This window comes from Protopterus annectens, chromosome 1.part0 (assembly GCF_019279795.1).
Source record: "Protopterus annectens isolate FY-2018-M chromosome 1.part0, PAN1.0, whole genome shotgun sequence".
Lineage (NCBI taxonomy): Eukaryota > Metazoa > Chordata > Ceratodontiformes > Protopteridae > Protopterus > Protopterus annectens.
The window spans coordinates 1,801,489,733-1,801,505,077 of record NC_056725.1 but is presented as its reverse complement, the minus strand read 5'-3'; the positions used below and the strand labels follow the sequence as shown (position 1 = coordinate 1,801,505,077).

At 39.8% G+C, this 15,345-nt stretch overlaps 1 protein-coding gene across 3 annotated transcripts in view; it reads left to right on the top strand.

The window, feature by feature from the left end:
• UTRN (utrophin) overlaps positions 1 to 15,345 on the top strand; it is a 4,744,936-nt gene that overhangs the window by 1,979,584 nt on the left and 2,750,007 nt on the right. For all 3 annotated transcript variants that reach the window (XM_044069601.1, XM_044069592.1, XM_044069610.1), the window contains one exon: positions 6,630 to 6,803. In XM_044069601.1, coding sequence (XP_043925536.1) covers positions 6,630 to 6,803 — 174 coding nt within the window. The remainder of the gene's footprint in view (positions 1 to 6,629; positions 6,804 to 15,345) is intronic.

The window sequence follows — 15,345 nt, the reverse complement described above, 5'->3', positions numbered from 1 at the left end:
AAATTGCTGCCAAGCACTCAACTACTTCCTTCTGATAAGGAAAGAAGAGTGATGGAAAGACTGAAGTTCTGTCCTTCTGCCACTCTTGCCTTTCATGCTGTAAACTACCAAACTCGTATGACTAGATATGTTTTGGCCCTCCTGTCACAGGCCTCTATAGCTATTTCTGATGTATCAGAATATGAAGGGAAAAATTCTGCCTCGTCTTTGTTAGGGGCTTCTTCTCAGGTGATTTGCCATTCCATTAAGTCCAGCTGTGATGCAGCAGTAGCATCATCTAGGACAGCTGCTTCAGGATCTGTGTTGAGGTATTCCTGGCTAAGGCTTCAGCCACTGCCAGATGACATAAAAGCTAAATTGATGGATGCTCCTGTAGACAACAATGGGTTGTTTAGTAATGCTGGCTTGTTCAAGTCTTTGCAGAAGAAAGGCAAGAAGTTACAGGACTTGAAACATCTTTTGGTGTCTGCTGTGACTAGGTTTCAAAGGAATTACATTTCCAAGCCAGCTTTTGTTCAGAAACCATCCCGTCGTCATCGTAAAAGTAAGAAAAGTGGACAGAGGCCACCTCCGCCTAAGAGTACTTGGGCTTCTTCTGCACAGAAGCAGCCCTTTCCTGACAAACCAGGCAGTGTGCGAGTATCACTCTTTTCTCAGCCTCATTCCCCTCTCACTTCATCTCTCATGGGTTCTCTCAGTAATTGAAAGAGGATATTTCATGGTTTGGAAATCCTTTCCTTTCAGGAACATCCCTCAACCACCTCAGGAACAGTTTGATTGTTCCCAAAGGTACTTCAAGAATTGTTACATTAGGGAACTAATCAACAGGCTCCACAGGATCAAAGGAGTAAAGGAATTTTATTCAAGAATGTTTTTGGTTCCCAGAAAGGAGGGTCTTTGGGGGACTTGTTTTGGATCTGTCTCATCTAAGCACTTTCCTGAAGATTCCTTCTTTTCACATGCTGTCTCTACAGACTTGGTTTCCTTTACTTCTTCCTCAGGCTTTCATGGCCTGTCTGGATATAAAGGATGCCTACCTTCACATACCTATTCATCCCCTTTACAGGAAATATTTACATTTCTCTGTTGGTTCTTGGCATTTTTAGTTCTCTGCTTTCCCCTTTGGCCTTTTTACTGCTCCAAGGGTATTCACCAAATGCCTAGCTCCTGTGATTGTTTTTTGCAGGCTTCAATGCATCCAAGTTTTTCCTTACCTGGACAATCTCCTGCTTCAAGCATCCTCTCCCGAGATTTTACTGCAAAACCTTCACTTTGCCATTGCTCTTCTGCAAAGTCTGGGGTTTGCAGTAAACTTTAAAAAGTCACCTGTAACTCCCTCTCAGGATCATGTCTTCCTAGGATGCTGGATTCAGACAGTGCCTGTGCTGGCATCCCTACCTCCACCAAAGGCCTTGACTTTCATTGCCTTCTTTCACAATGTTATCCATCTAACCTCTGTCACAGCAAGAGAGTTTCTGAGACTTCAGGGATTTATGGCATTCACCATCCCTATGTTACCTTTAGCCAAGCTCCACATGAGACATTTCAGCGGTTCCTGAAATCAGTCTGGCAACAACATGTGCATCCACTAGTGTTTGCGGTTCCTCTTCTTTCCTGTTTTAAAGAGGGAGCTTCAGTGGTGGATTCAGCAGTTGTCTTTGAACCAAGGCCTTCTGTTTCATCCCCCTTTTCCATCTCAAGAACTGTTCACAGACACCTCAGAGTAGGTTGGGGAGCAGCCTTTGGCACAATGAGAGTGCAGGGGGTGTGGTCTCCTCTTCAGCAAACGGAGCACATCAGCATCAGAGAGATTAGAGGGCTCTACTAGCCCTTCAAGCCTTTCATCCAGTTTTCTCTCCAAGCCGTCTCTAAGTGTTTACAAGACAACACCACAGTCCTGTGGTATGTAAACAAATTATGGGAGGGGGGAAAAATCCTACCTTTTCTGCAGGCTTGCTCTCAAGGTATGGGAGCTTTTGTGGTTCAGTATCCCGTAACTCTTCGGGCAGTTTATATTCCCTCAGATGAAAATTATGTGGCAGACCCTCTGAGCAGGTCCTTGACTCAATCCCACAAATAGATGCTTCACAGGGATGTGTTTTTGGACCTTCTCCACAAGTGGGGTACTTCTCAAAAATATCTTTGTCTCCCCTATGAACAGACAGCTTCCTCAGTTTTGTGCCAGTCCCAAGTCCTCTGTTTTGGAAGGTGGATGCCCTCTCACATTCTTGGAAGGGTATGTTTCTATATGCATCCCCCCATTTTCCTCTCATTCCGAAAGTTGTGTTCAGTATTCAACAGGACAAACCCAAAATGTTGCTGGTGACTCCCTTTTGACCAAGACAACACTGGTTTCCTGCTCTTCTGTATTTAGCCAAGGGCAGTCATCACAAGTTACCTCACAGGGTGGACCTTCTCATGCAAGACAAGGGATCTTTGATCCATCCCCATCTGTCCACTCTTCAACTGACTCTGTGGGTGATAGGATTCTGATTCCTTATGTACACCTTTTTTCTGAGGACGTGCTTAGGTTCTGTAGGAGGCCAGAAAACGCAATACTATGAAATCCTACATATCCAAATGGAAGAGGTTTTCTATCTGGTGTCTCTTACATAACCAAGATCCACTCTTTGTGGCTGTTCCTCTGGTTATTTCTTATTTGTGTGAATTGCTCAATGCTGGGTTGACTCATTCCTCTGTCAAGTCACACTTATCAGCTGTTTCTGCTTGTTCTTCTTTAGCTTCTATGTTCGAGGCAAAACAATTTCATAAAGGCGTCCTTCACATCAGACCTACCAGGAAGCCAGCTTATCCTCCCTGGGATCTTAATTTTATTTTGGAGAAATTGACTCTGGCTCCTTTTGAGCCTGCTGCTTCAGCTTCCTTGTGACATTGCTCTTGGAAGTCTGTTTTGTTAGCTGTTACTTCACCCAGATGGGTGTCTGAGCTTCAAGCCCTTGTGGCTTGTCCTCTTGTTTTGTTTTTCATAGGTACAGGGTGTCCTTGCATACTAATCCTTATTTCATGCCAAGGTGGTGAGAGTCTGTTCAATTACCAACTTTTTTTTCCTTCTCCACAATCTCCTAGAGATAAGGTACTACTCACCTTGGATATGCATAAACAGCTAATATTTTATTTGGCTAAGACTATTAGGAAATCTGATCAGCTTTTACTTTTCATCCCAGGTCTTTGGGGATGACTTTTTCCAAGCAGACAGTTTGTTCTTGGATTTCTAAAGCTATTTATTTTTATGTTTTTCATGTTAAGGCTCATTCTACTTAGGGCTATGGCTTCTTCTGGTGCCTTTTTCAAAGGGTTGGACACTAACTCCATTCTTGAGGCAGCTACCTGGACGTCAGTGCATAATTTCACCAAAAACTAGTTGGATAGATTTTCCAGAGCTAGAGCTGATTTTGCTATGGCCATTTTTCATTGTTTTCTAGAGACCTCTACAGGTCCTTCCTCCTCCCAGCTTTCTTCCTGAGCTTCGGCACTCTCCCTTATATTAAGAATACTGTAACTATAGAATAGAAGGCCATAGTATAGTTGTGTAAAATCTTTCCATAATGATAGATGTCCTTCTCTTCATTGTTGCAGTATTCAATCCCTCTCTCCTACCCCTGAACCTTTTCTCTCTTCTGGATATACTATTAACTTTTTTTCATGTATTTTCCTTAGACTCGTGTTCCTACTGGAGCAGGCAGTTCTGAGGATGGTACATCTGGATGATGCTTTTATGCCCTATGTAAGTTGGGAGCATAGTGCAACGTACAGCATACCTTGGGTAGTAAAAGGCTTTGATATATAGTGGCTGGATGTCGGGCCACCCAAGGTGGGGAATCCCTAATGTTAAGAATACTGCAACAGTGAAGAGGACGACATCTATCATTATGGTAAGATTTTATACAACTGTACTATCTGTGGATTGCCTATCTCTTTATAGACATTTCCTTTACCATTATTGTTCATGCTTCTCTGGTGGAATGGAGTTGGGGGTTCACAGATGAAAGACCTTCAAAAGAATTGAGCGCCAAGAGTAACCTGCCAGCTGATGATGCTTGTGTGTTGCTTCTAGTTGAAACAAACAGTTCTTATGTAAACTGTTTGTTTTTGTGTTAGCTAACATTTTTACATTTAAGATTATGTAAGTTTGCTTTCTGTGTATGCTTAAGTTTGTCGTAATTGCCAGCAGTTCTCGTTATTGATGAAATGTCAGTGTCAGGAAATGCAGTAGTTATTAGGAACGTGATTCTGCTTTGATCAGTTGTAGTATCCACAAGTGCTGAAACACCAAGTAATCCTAAGCAGAATGTCGAGAAAGATTTATCCCCAGGCACCATTTTGTGTGCTAGTTTTATCAAAGTCGGTGCTGGGGGGGGGGGGACAGAATGCCATATCCCAGCAAGTAGGATTGATACCCAAGTGTGGCATCTCTCTGTTTTTGGCCTGACCCAAAGGTACATCTAAGACCGTTTTTATTGCCAGTTTTCCCTGCTGTCATACATTTGTGATGTAGGAGGAAACATGCCATAAGAAAAAAATTAACAGAGCAAACATGAAAACTACAGACTGAAGGTACCTCATCTGACAGTCAAACTGGGAGACTAAGCCCCATGAGGCAGCAATACTAAGCACTGCACTAGTTCACCACCACGATAAATACCCATGAGTTTTGAATGGGAAGTACTACTTCATTATGACTCCATACATATATTTGCAGAGCTCTGTTAAAGACAATGTACTATTTCAAGTCTTCTTTCAACATGTTTTTGTGAAGGTTAAGACATGTTGGGAGGGTCATAGATTAAACTATATTTACATGTACTTTAATGCTTTCTTTGGGTGGGTAGACCTTAGCAGTCAGTGACTGTGGGATACTTACAGGCTTTATTATAAATTGTGAAAGTAAAGCATTTTGATGACCACTGACATCTTTACTGGAGGAATGACGTGGTAGAAAGGTTGCTGAAAATGTGTAATGGTATAATTTTTATTTTAAGAATGTGTGAAACATAGTGAGGAGTACAGTGCCTAATTTGTAGTGACAGAAGTGGGGATTAGATTGCGTGGGGAAGGTAGTGGGCTTCTTTTCCTTTAGTTGAAACAGGCTGTTACTATGCCTGAGGGGATCTGCATTTTTAATGCTTCTTTCTGTGGCAGTGCTGATTTCACAGATGAGATTATTCTAGACATTAAAATTATCTTTTTCTGTACCTCTTTCTATCACTTTTTCATTCTTTAGTGGACAGGTAAAGCCACATGCAGATTTTACAGCTTAAAAGCTGATATTATTTTGTAGAAAGCATTCCTTGTTTAGGAAGCAGGACAGCTTGACCTCAATGCAGTTGGGTATACTTTCTTATTAAAATTCACATTTATTGGCTTTGAGAATATTTATTGGAAAGTTTGACCCTGGATGTTTTTTTAATCTCTTTGATTTTAAAACAAAACTATAATCATTTACACAATGAACCATCTCATGAAACTATGTGCATACTATTTACAAAATCCATAAAATTCAAAAAACTTCTAGTATAATTAATACTTTTCTAGTAACCTTTGTAATTTTTCCCAAGCTAATAATTTGTCACATTTTTAGTTCTCATTCTTAGTGTTTCATTATTAAATACTGATTTTGCTAAATAGATAAATTCATTATTGAATGAGACAGTCGTCTTCATTTTCCATTTTTTTGTAATGTTTTTTCTAGCTGTTCCTAAAATACTCCAAAGAAGAGGTATTTGTGATACTGGAATAATTTCAGTTACTGGATGTTTTAACACCGGACTATTTGACCACAATTAAATGTAATAAAAACATTTTAATTAGAAATTTTAAAGAGAAATTTATACTATTCAACATTTTAATAAGTAAATGTTCATTTATTTAACACAATATCTAAATATAATAGTTTTTAACATGTTAACAATGAAATCAGTCATGAATTTTACATAGGCAGTTAACATATTTAACTAGCGTATTTGAAGATTTACTCAACGTATCTGAAGTTTTATGCATTTAATTGTTTTAAAAGCTGGTTTTATTCTTCAGACAGTGTTCTGTTTTTTTTTTTTTACTTTGCTAATGTCGGTTCTCTATGATTGTACCAGGTTACAGACCAGTAATGCGAATAATAATTTGTTCTGCTTAATGACTTATTTTCTGTGCTTTTGTGTATGATTGTCGTATGTTTTTGGTATTCTTGACGAGTGTTATTAACTATTATAAAGCTTTGTTAACTAGTGTGTAACAGTAGTATCACACTGTATTCAAAGTGTTACAGATCTAGATGTGGAATGTGTTAATGCAGGGGTCAAAACTTCCCGTACCCCTTGTTGACTATCTGTGAAGTTATTCTGCCTAGCTCTTGTTGATTTTCCCCTGAGTAGTATGCTCTGCTGTCCAAAGCAATGATTTATATTTTTGTTAGGTGGGATAATGAGACAACATTGTTGTGCTGGGCATCTGAGAATAATACTAAATGTTAAGTCGATGTTGTGTTCTTGTGTAGCATTAGCAGAAAGGTGAATTTGAAAGCGAAGGGCAGTGTTAGTATGGTAACAAAAGGTACTGATTTACCATATTTTGAAAAAGTAATATTGTATTATTGCACGTTTTGTTTTGCACAGAGAAAACTCCGTGAAGTATCGACCAAATACCAGCTGTTTCAGAAGCCTGCTAATTTTGAGCAGCGCATGTTGGAGTGTAAGCGGGTACTAGACAGTGTGAAAGCTGAACTGCATGTGCTAGACATGAGGGGGACTGAGCCAGAAGTGATACAAACACACCTGGATGGCTGCATGGTAAGTAAAACACTGTATGGAAAAGTAGCTGCCAGTGCCACAGATTCTGAGACAACACAACACATTGGTCAGGATAGATGCTACTCGATGGGGATGACCAGGGTGGGCTTACTACCCTCACCCACCCAATTCCAGTCTTTGATGCTGTGTAATGAATGTAGTAGTTCAGCTGCTATTTTGTTCCTGACTTTTTGCCTTTGATTCACTTTCTGTCGTATGGCACACGCCTCACAGTAGGAGATAGGGTGATTCTAAGTTTTGATTTGGTGATCTTGGTGGGGTGGCAATAGTCTAGAGAGCATGGACATTTTTCTTGTGAGGTGCAGTAGCCCTGATGTTATGTAGGTGCACATCTGCATATACTCCAACTGTTCCTGCTGTGCTACATCCATCTCTCGTGATCAGTAGCTTGCAGAAACAAATATCTTTCAGCAGATGGTTAATTGTTTACAGTGCACTAGTGTTCACAGGAAAACATGCTTGTTGAGTCACTTTCTTACCCATGGATCCTTGCGTGGCTAGCCTTTATTCCTAACATGTTTGCTGGCAGCATATGTGGACACCCTAGTACAGCCACAGCAGTAGGGTTGGCTGAGTGAGTAACCTTTAAAAGAAAGTTGTAAAGTTTAGCCAGAATGGCTTAGTGGGAGATACAAATTTTTGGCTATCTCACACTGTGAAATCAGACCTAGTTTTCCCGAAGACTGGGGTAAGCATTTTAGTTGACCATAACTTCTAAAAGAGGAAAAAACAGATATACTACTACTGAAAAGTTGAAGAGATTAGTGTCATTTTTGAGTTGTGTATCCTGATCAGCTTAAAAACAGAACAACTATAGTATTAAACCAAATACTTTGAAGAGATGGATAGCAGACTTTAGTGAGTCAGTCATTTGCAAACTTGCTCAGCCACAGACCCTTAACATTAGCTTTGACCGCCAAGAAGTAAATGCCAAAGAGGATTGGCCCAAGGACTGAACCCTGGGGTATACCACCAGTACATGGTCTTTTGAAGGAGGTAAAACCATCCACTCTAGCTTCTTGGGTTCTTTTTGCCATCCAGAGAGTTATATATGGATTGACATTTAGCTGGGAGAGTTTTATCAATATTACCAAAATATGAGATAATGGTAAATGCCTGTGCGAGGTATGCACTGTGCTCCATTTTGCCCTCGTCCATTGCTTAAGTAACTTTTTTTTTTAAGAAGTCCACCAGATTAAGTAGGCTGGACTTGTCCTTGACTAATTCATACTGGGTTAGGTCTGGAGTCTGTAGGACAGAGAGAGCCTTATTTATGAGTTCCACAGTGATCCTGTCCATGGCTTTATAGGTGAGACTGGACAGGTTTCTAGGTCTGTAATTACCCATGTCCTTTGAACTTTGTACAAGGAGACAACTGTTGCTGTCCTCCATTCATCCAGCAAGAAGTGTGTTTCGAAGCTGATGTTAGTTTCTGTAGGGTATCAGACAAGACATGTTTCAGGCTGACCAGTAGGCAGACTGGCATGTTATGTGGCTCCATAGATGATGTGTTCTTGGTGTTTGATAGCACCTTGAGAATTTGTACAATTGTGCTTGGTTTAATTAAAGTTTCTAAAATAGTAATATCAGCACATGTACTACATCTTTAGTTCTATATGTAGGCAGCACAACTGGTCAGGAGTCACCCTCGAAGAAGATACGTTTGTGAAACACTTGCCATAAAAATATATATTTGATGAGAGATTCATAGTACAGGTATGGACAAGTTTTCAAATTCTGCCTAGATTTTGATTTTAGTAATTCCATAGAAATGAGAGAGATGGATAAAGCATGTTTTAAGTATGGGTTTTGTGCACTAATCTGCTAATACTGTTTCACAGTAGGAGGTTTTTACCTTTTTCAAAAGTTGACCAGATGATGGCACAAACTGCTACACACACACAAAAATCCTTCAAAGGCTTGCTGTTATGGTAAATGCCTCACACAACTATATGTTCCTTTTTCAGCAAAAGTACAAACTATACCCAATTTACCTTAATTGCATAAAGTAAAATGATCATGATCCTTTTTATATTCATAAGGTCCAATCTTAGATTGCCTTTTGTTAATATGGTAAGAAGAAATTTCTGTTTGTAGTGGCCCTCTCATTTGGCATGTCGGTGCCCCACGTCTTGTTGATTCTTCCCCATGTAAATCCATGTGCACTAACACCTACCTTACTATGTGTTTTGAGCTTTGTCATGCCTTTTGTTTCATGGGAATTCAACAGCTATCTTGGAACACATTTCAATGAATGCTACATCAACCCGAAAAGTAGCATGAATTAAATGTTCTGTGGTCTAAAGAGCATGTTTTACTTTTTCATGCAGGTGCAATGTCTCTTATGAAAATCCCTTCTTAGTTTTCCCAAATTTGTTTTGAACCAATAAATACACTGACCAGTTTATTTCTTATGGAGATTTTATTTTGTGAAGGTACTCCATAGGTTCATAAGTAGGTACTTGGCTATCGGCCCAAGGGCCTACGTAAGCCTAGCCAACAAGATTCCCTAGCTTATACCACCCAAGAAAGTTATTTTCTTGTGCCACTATCGAGCAGAGACACAAAAGTGAACCCGGGGTGTATTTCCTATTTCCCATCCACTCATCAAGATTTTTCTTGCAGAGTGCTAATGAAAAACTTTGCTTGACATAGATGGGTAGCCTGTTCCAGAGTATGGGAAGTCTTTGGGACAGGAATCAAATCCCTCCAGCATGTTCTGTTTATTTTGGTGACAAGGTTTAGGTCCCTAGAGCGTGTAGCTCAGAGGGATTGGGATTTCTTTAGTTGTAACATGTCCAACAGCTCTGGGTATGACATAGCTTTATATGTTAGGCAGAGATCACCTTGGAATATGCTATGGAGTAAAGCTGGAGTTTTTTTGAGACGGTCAGTGTAGGGCATTTGTTTGAGGCCAGTAATACTTTTTGTGAGGTACGTCTGTGGCCTTTCCAGCTGCTGCAGATGTCTTGTGAGGTACATTCCAAAAGGGGCATTGTACTTCTATAATGGGTCTAATGAGTGTCAAGTATAGGGGAACAATTACCTTTTTTTTTTTTTCTGGATGAGAACCCTTTTATGATGAGGTGTGCCACGTAGAAGGCCTTCCTGACTACTGTGGTGATGTGACTATCAAAGGAGAGATTACTGTCCACCTGGGGCCCAAGGTCTCTTATCACACATTCGGTGTTAAGTAGATTGCTGCCTATGTAGTAGTTCATGGGTACAGAGTTTTTACCAAAGGGGATGATGCTACACTTTTTGACACTGAGTTTAAGGCCATGGCTCTGACACCAAGCATCTGTCTCAGCGAGGCCCTTCTGTAGGATGTCCACATCATTTGGGGACTTGGCTATGGCTCCTAGTTTGCAGTCATCTGTGAACTTCGTTAGCCAGAGGCCTTCTGTGTTGGCCTGTAAGTTAGCATCACTTCTGGACCAATTACACACTCCATTTTGAAACCACTTTGTACTCATCATAGTCTTGGCAAAGGACACTGCTGCTTAGACTTTTTGTAAGAACATAATTATGTTGTCGGAGCACTTAAATTCTAGCCCTGGCTTACAAAAAGTCTAAGCAGTAGTGTCCTTTGCCAAGACTATGATGAGTACAAAGTGGTTTCAAAATGGAGAGCGTAGTTGGTCCAGAAGTGATGCTAACTTACAATAAGTATTATTAATGGATCATTTAGCCTTGCATCTTAAAGTGCATTCAGACCTGTGTATCTGCATTGCTACCACTGTTTATCAAAGATTACATATTAGGTGTAATGCATAGTTTCTAAAGATTCTTGTAGTTGGTTGGTATTCATTATATCTCTTCAATTTCACATCTTTGATTGTTGTCTTCTGTACAAGGTTTACTGTAACCACTGATAAATAGCTACATTAACTCATTTATTTCATTTTCAAAGGCAAAATCTTTATCTCTGAAGTTATTGTCTTTCTTCTAATAACATTGGTTTACATACATTGGATATATACTAGAGTTGTACAAGTAAATATTACCAAACTGAGGTTTTACACACACACACACACACACACACACACACACACACACACACACAGAGACACACACATTCACTAGACAATGTCAAAATACTGAAATATCGAATTTCAGTATTTTGAGACTGTATAGTCGAAATTCCACATACCCGAAAACCCACAACCGTGAAAACCAAAATCGTGACCACACACACACCACCACACTAACAAACACACACACACATACACCTACCTAATTACACTACAACAAACAAAACACACATGCAAACACACCTACCCTACCTATGCACCCACCATGTGGTGGGCTGCGCCCTACACCACCCTACTTATATATACTAACTCCGAGGTTGCACTAAATGCACACACACACACACACACACACACACACACTAAAATCCCTACCCAATACCCTTACGTAAACACCACTTACCTGAATCCCCAGCTAAATCCACAAACCGCACGTCACGAACGCGACATCACAACAGTGGATTTGACATTTATGCATTCGAGATAGTGCAGTTTCTCGTAACTGCACTTTTGACTATTCAGTCTCGAAATACTGAAATTCGACATTTCAGTATTTCGAGATTGTCTAGTCAGCTCATATATATGTGCGTGTGTGTAAGTAGTAGCTAAAAAAAGGAATGCTTTTTGACCATGTGAAAGTAAACCTAAAAATATCATAGCATTCAAATACATCAATTCTTCAAATCCATTCTGTTACACTTTCAAAATTATAAATGTCATCAGTAAATGCTTAAATAAAATTGCATACCTTATACATTTACTGTTGAAAACAAATATGCTTTCCCGTTGTTCTTTAATAAGGTTTGCATACCATGTTGGTACCCGTAGAGACACCTGAAATCTGACAATACAAGACTTCATTAATTGTTAAAAAAAAAAAAAAAACAAAACAAAAGTTACTTAATACTATTTTTGTTGATGTACACATCTCAACCTTTTCATTATTGAATTTTGTGTTAAAACATAACTGTTTCCTTAGTTAGTCTTTTGCCCTCTGGAATACACATATACAAAGACTGAGCCTCTATTTTGGAAAAAAAATAATTAGAATCCTGTTTTATTTCTCTTACAAAATCCAAAAAAAAAAAAAAGTGAACTATCTCCCTGGAATGTGTTCATCTTTTCAGTCATTTTTGGGAATACATCATCCAGGTAAAGGCCCAGGAATTCTGTTTGACCCATTTGAAGAGACAGTTTTGGTCAGGGGCGGGTGGTCAGCAGAATTATTGTACATCTTTGGTATTCCTAAGAAATAGACTATTTTTGAGAGATCAACTTTCAAAAAACTCATACAGCAATGCTATGATGACCTTATTTTGCAAAAAAAATATTTTAATAGTTCTAAGTGAGTGTGCTGGTATGCTAAGTTAATTCTCAACTGTGATGTATTTGTAGTGCTACATAAGTTATTGTTTCCCATGATAAACTCATTTCATAAACATTAAGCCTTTTTGTCTGCTTTCATGTATTTTAGATCATGTCTAATTAATTTGTGTTACTTTCCTGTTCACTCTTTGGGTTTACTAATTAATATTTTTTTCTGGAATATCTTCTACACATACTTTCTCAAATACAGAATTAGTTAAATTTAAAGCAATGTTGAAAGTTCTATATTTAACTTGTTCATTAATGTCTTATCACTTTTGTTTGCTAATAAATGCTAATTACTTGGCAAAAGCATTAGCCCCATTAACAAAAAAAATTCTGTTCAGTACTATCAAATTTGTGATCACTCATTTAACAGTAAATTGTTCTGTGAAAAGATTTTTTTTCTGTTTTTCATTGTTACTCTCTCTTATGGTTTCTATTGTGTTACACACACTTTTTTTCCAAGCCTACCCCCTTACTCTTTTGAAAAGTAATTGTTATGATAGTAAGTCCTCCGCTTTTTTTTTTTTTTTTTTTTGTAGTCTGCCTTTCTTCAGTGATGGGATCCTAGAGTTTCTATCATGCATTTCAAGGAATGCATGCTTGGGATAACCTTAACCCACTCTCCCCTACAAAGAACTTGCAGAAAGTATTGTTAGAGTAAGTTATAACAACAGATACTTTTCTGCCTGAAAATTAAAGTGTAGTCCTGACTACCCAACTTTTGCCCACCTAAGACCAATAGCCGGATCCCTCCACTATACAGACTGTCCCTCACCATGCTGACTTTCTGTAGAGTTTTACTAAGCATGAGCCACTGAGCCTGCCTTAGTTAATATGAGGGAGGGCAGCCTTCTTCCACTGCGATCCTTCCAAGCGTAAGCTAGCCCAGAACATCTCCTTATGATTCAGGTTAAAGTTCACTTTGTTTAGGATACTATTTCCAAATAGCTGTACATGGAAACAAAGCTTCACTTCTTAAAACAAAGTCTAACATGCTTTAATTAGCTCTTTGTGTAAATGTCTCTAATGGCTGCTTATGGAAAACATAAGGTGTTCTTCATTTGGGTGGGCAGAATGTTTCATGCAGCTCTTTGTGAGTGGCCCTCTCTGCTTTCTTCCTGCCCCATTCCCATCACCCGCATGTAACTAAATGTATATTTCCTAAGACACTAGCCAACTTGTATCCCATAATACTGAATAGGCTTAGAAATACCACATTTGCAGCTCGCATACCTTGTGCCCTTCTGAAAAATTGACTACTTGATGCATACTAAATTAGAAAATTAAGGAAGATTGTGATTGAGAAACAAGAAATATTGGAAGACCCCGCAAACCTTTGATCTGTTACTATTCTTATCGGTCTTAGAGAATGCAGGAGCGGCCTTAGGTCAACTGGTGCCCTAGGCAAAAGGTCTACACGGTGCCCCCCACCACACCACCCAGTGCCCCCATCCTGGTCTAACTACACCAAATAAATAGTGGAAAAGCGCCCCTGGCAGCCGCCTAGTTGGCCTATGCCTAAGGCCGGCTATGAGAGAATGTTTACTTCACTCTAGTCCATGCCACAATACCAACTAAACTATTCCCCTCTGATTTTAACTAACCCATCATCCAAACTAGCTGTGGGGCACAGTAATGTAAGCTACGTTTTTGAAGTTGTGGTAGGCAATTATATATGGATAGGTGGTGAATGGCTTTGTAGGAGATTACTTTTCTGTGGCTGGCTAGCAACTGTTAATTGGTGTGTAACAGGTATCGAAATCATTATGGCTCAGTCTTATTTTATCTTATTTTTTATGAGATAACACATACAGAATTTTGATAGTTGATGTCCTGGGTTCAGTGATGGCTGCGGTTGAAAAATGACTGCTTCACAGTTATACTGAGTGGGATTTACCAGATTGATGTTAAATCGGCGGTTTTAACTATGTTCCCCCCCCCCACACACACACAAAGCATAGTAAATCTGTAGAAAAAAAGGCATCATGATTGGAAAAAGAGGGTGTTCCCCTCATGTGATGCAACAATGACATCTCAGAATGGGTGAGAATTAGGTGGAGAATGGGTGTACTTGTGGGAGGTGCTATGGGTGTGGTCTGTCTGGTTTTAGACACAACAAAAGGTGGCAACCCTATCTCATGATACCCCTGGTAAGACTTCACTTGAGGAAGTTACAGTTGTATCTGAAGTCTGTCTGGTTCCAAGACCAACATCAGTTGTCTGTTCAAATCCCCGTGCTGCAGGTTGTCAGGTAAGAAATCACTTTGAGACAGCAAATTTTTCTAAGCCCAGGTCACCCTTTCTCCCTCCTTGCCCAAAAGCGTCAGTCATCACAGATGCCTTGGACTTTGCTTGGGAGCTGTTTCAGGAAGGATAAAAGTGCAAGGTGTGTGGGACACCAAGGACAGATGCAAGCACATAAAGATAAGAGATGCTTGCCCTGATCAAGGCATTGAAGTTCATAGGTTCATACTAGGCTATCTGCCCAAGGGCATTTATAAGCCTAGCCCATAGTTATGTGGCTTTCTCCACCCCTTTAGTTTGAATAAAAACTATGCCTATCATTTTGCTGTGCCTCTGTCAAGCAGTGACACTGAAGTAATCCCTGGGGTATATCTGCGATCTCCCATCCATTGGTCAAGATTCCTCTTGAACAAGGCCAGCGAGGTGCTCTGCCTCACATGTACCGGGATTTTGTTCCACAGCATAGGGAGTCTCTGGGTGATGAATCTGTCCCTCCAGCATGTTCTATTTATAACCGTGTCAAGGTTTAAGTCTCCCACCCTTGTGGTTCTGAGGGATCTAGATTTTTTGAGGTGAAGCATATTCATCAAATCTGGGTTTGACATGGCCTTATATGTCAGGCACAGGTCACCTCTGAGCAAGCGGTATGAGACTGAATAGAGCTGGAGTTCTTTCAGTCGGGCAGCATAAGACATATATTTGAGACCCTTTATCCTTTTGGTGAGGAACTTTTGTGGCCTTTCAAGCTGCAGCAGGTGTCTGGTCAGATACATTCCGAACGGGCCATTGTACTCAATCGTAGGTCTAATGAGTGATGAGTACAGGGGGACGATGACCTCCCTTGATCTAGATGTGAATCCCTTCATGATCAGGTG